Raw genomic sequence first — 1,366 nt, 5'->3', positions numbered from 1 at the left:
CTATCTCCTACATATATTAAACAACTTTCCCAAGACCTTTTCCTGGATTTGCTGAGTTTTTGCACAATACACAATGGGGTTAATTAGGGGTGGCAACAACAAGAATATATCTGCAATAAGGATTATAACTAGAGGGCTTTTGTGCCTGGCAAAGCGATGCATGGCAGCCAGGGCGATGATGGGTACATAGAAAGTGAGCACAGCACATATGTGGGAGACACAGGTATTGAGGGCTCTGAGCCTCTCTGCCAGAGAGGCAATGCTGAGTACTGTCTTCAGGATCAGCATATATGACAGAAAAATTAATGCCAAGTCCAGCATAGTACAGAGAGCAACAAAGAAGCCATAGATAACATTGATCTTGTTGTCAGAGCAGGCCAGCTTCATGGTGTCCTGATGCAGACAGTATGAGTGAGAAAGGAGATTCTTCTGACAATATTTTAATCTCCTGAGAGTTAATGGGAATGGAAGCACTAAAAGAATGCTCCTGATGGCTATAGTCAATCCCATTTTAGCAACTCTGCGGCTAGTGAGGAGAGAACTATATATCTCAGTGGATTATGAATGGCAAGAAAGTGATCCAAAGACATAACTAGAAGCACTGAGGATTCCAGGACAGTGAATCCATGGATGAAGAATTCTTGAGCAAAGCAGGTATTGGGTGAAATTCCCATGGAATTGAACAAGAAGATTCTCAGCATGGTAGGAAGGGAGGAGAAGGACAGGCCCAGGTCAGAGATGGCCAACAGGGCAAGGAAATAATACATGGGCTCATGAAGTGAAGGGTCTGTCTTAATGATAAGGAGGATGGTGCTGTTGCCCATGATGGCAATCAGGTACATGAGGCAAAAAGGAATGGAGATCCAGATGTGGGCATGTTCCAGTCCAGGGATTCCAATCAGAAGAAAAAGCTGGACCTCAGAATTATTGAAAGCAGACATGACTGGGAATAGGAGCTTTTTAGCCAAATCTGAAATCACATAAATAAAAAGCAGTCACACTTCTGGATAAAATTCAGTGTTGTGGAGATAAGCAGCTCTCTTACATGCTGTGCTCAGAAGCATATTTGGCATAATAGTAATAAAATGCAATTTTCAACATTTATCAAAAGTCCTTAAACATGTTTATGTTCTCCAACATGGGAATTTCACTTATAACAATTTATCCTATGGTTGTGGTTTTCCAACACTTTTAGCCAAATATGAACTCATCATATCAAAACAGAGCTGCTTTGCTTGCATCAATGATAGGCATGCAGAATCTTTCTCACTGTTCTCCACATGGTCTTTAGTAGTTGTCTCATTGGCTTTATAACAAGATCCTGACTTCATGTAAAAAGTTAAAAATAACATTTTAAGAAAATAAT

At 40.5% G+C, this 1,366-nt stretch overlaps 1 protein-coding gene across 1 annotated transcript; it reads right to left on the bottom strand.

Annotated features, from left to right (window-relative positions):
* On the bottom strand, positions 1-941 carry LOC116865330 (olfactory receptor 51A7). Its single transcript, XM_032853601.1, is given in 2 exon segments — positions 1-546; positions 549-941. Coding segments are annotated over 2 exon segments (939 nt in total).
* Between the last annotated feature and the right edge of the window lie 425 nt (positions 942-1,366).

This window comes from Lontra canadensis, unplaced genomic scaffold (genome assembly GCF_010015895.1).
Source record: "Lontra canadensis isolate GAN:19392208 unplaced genomic scaffold, GSC_riverotter_1.0 scaffold7, whole genome shotgun sequence".
NCBI classification, from domain to species: domain Eukaryota; kingdom Metazoa; phylum Chordata; class Mammalia; order Carnivora; family Mustelidae; genus Lontra; species Lontra canadensis.
This window is presented reverse-complemented; position numbering and strand designations above follow the sequence as displayed.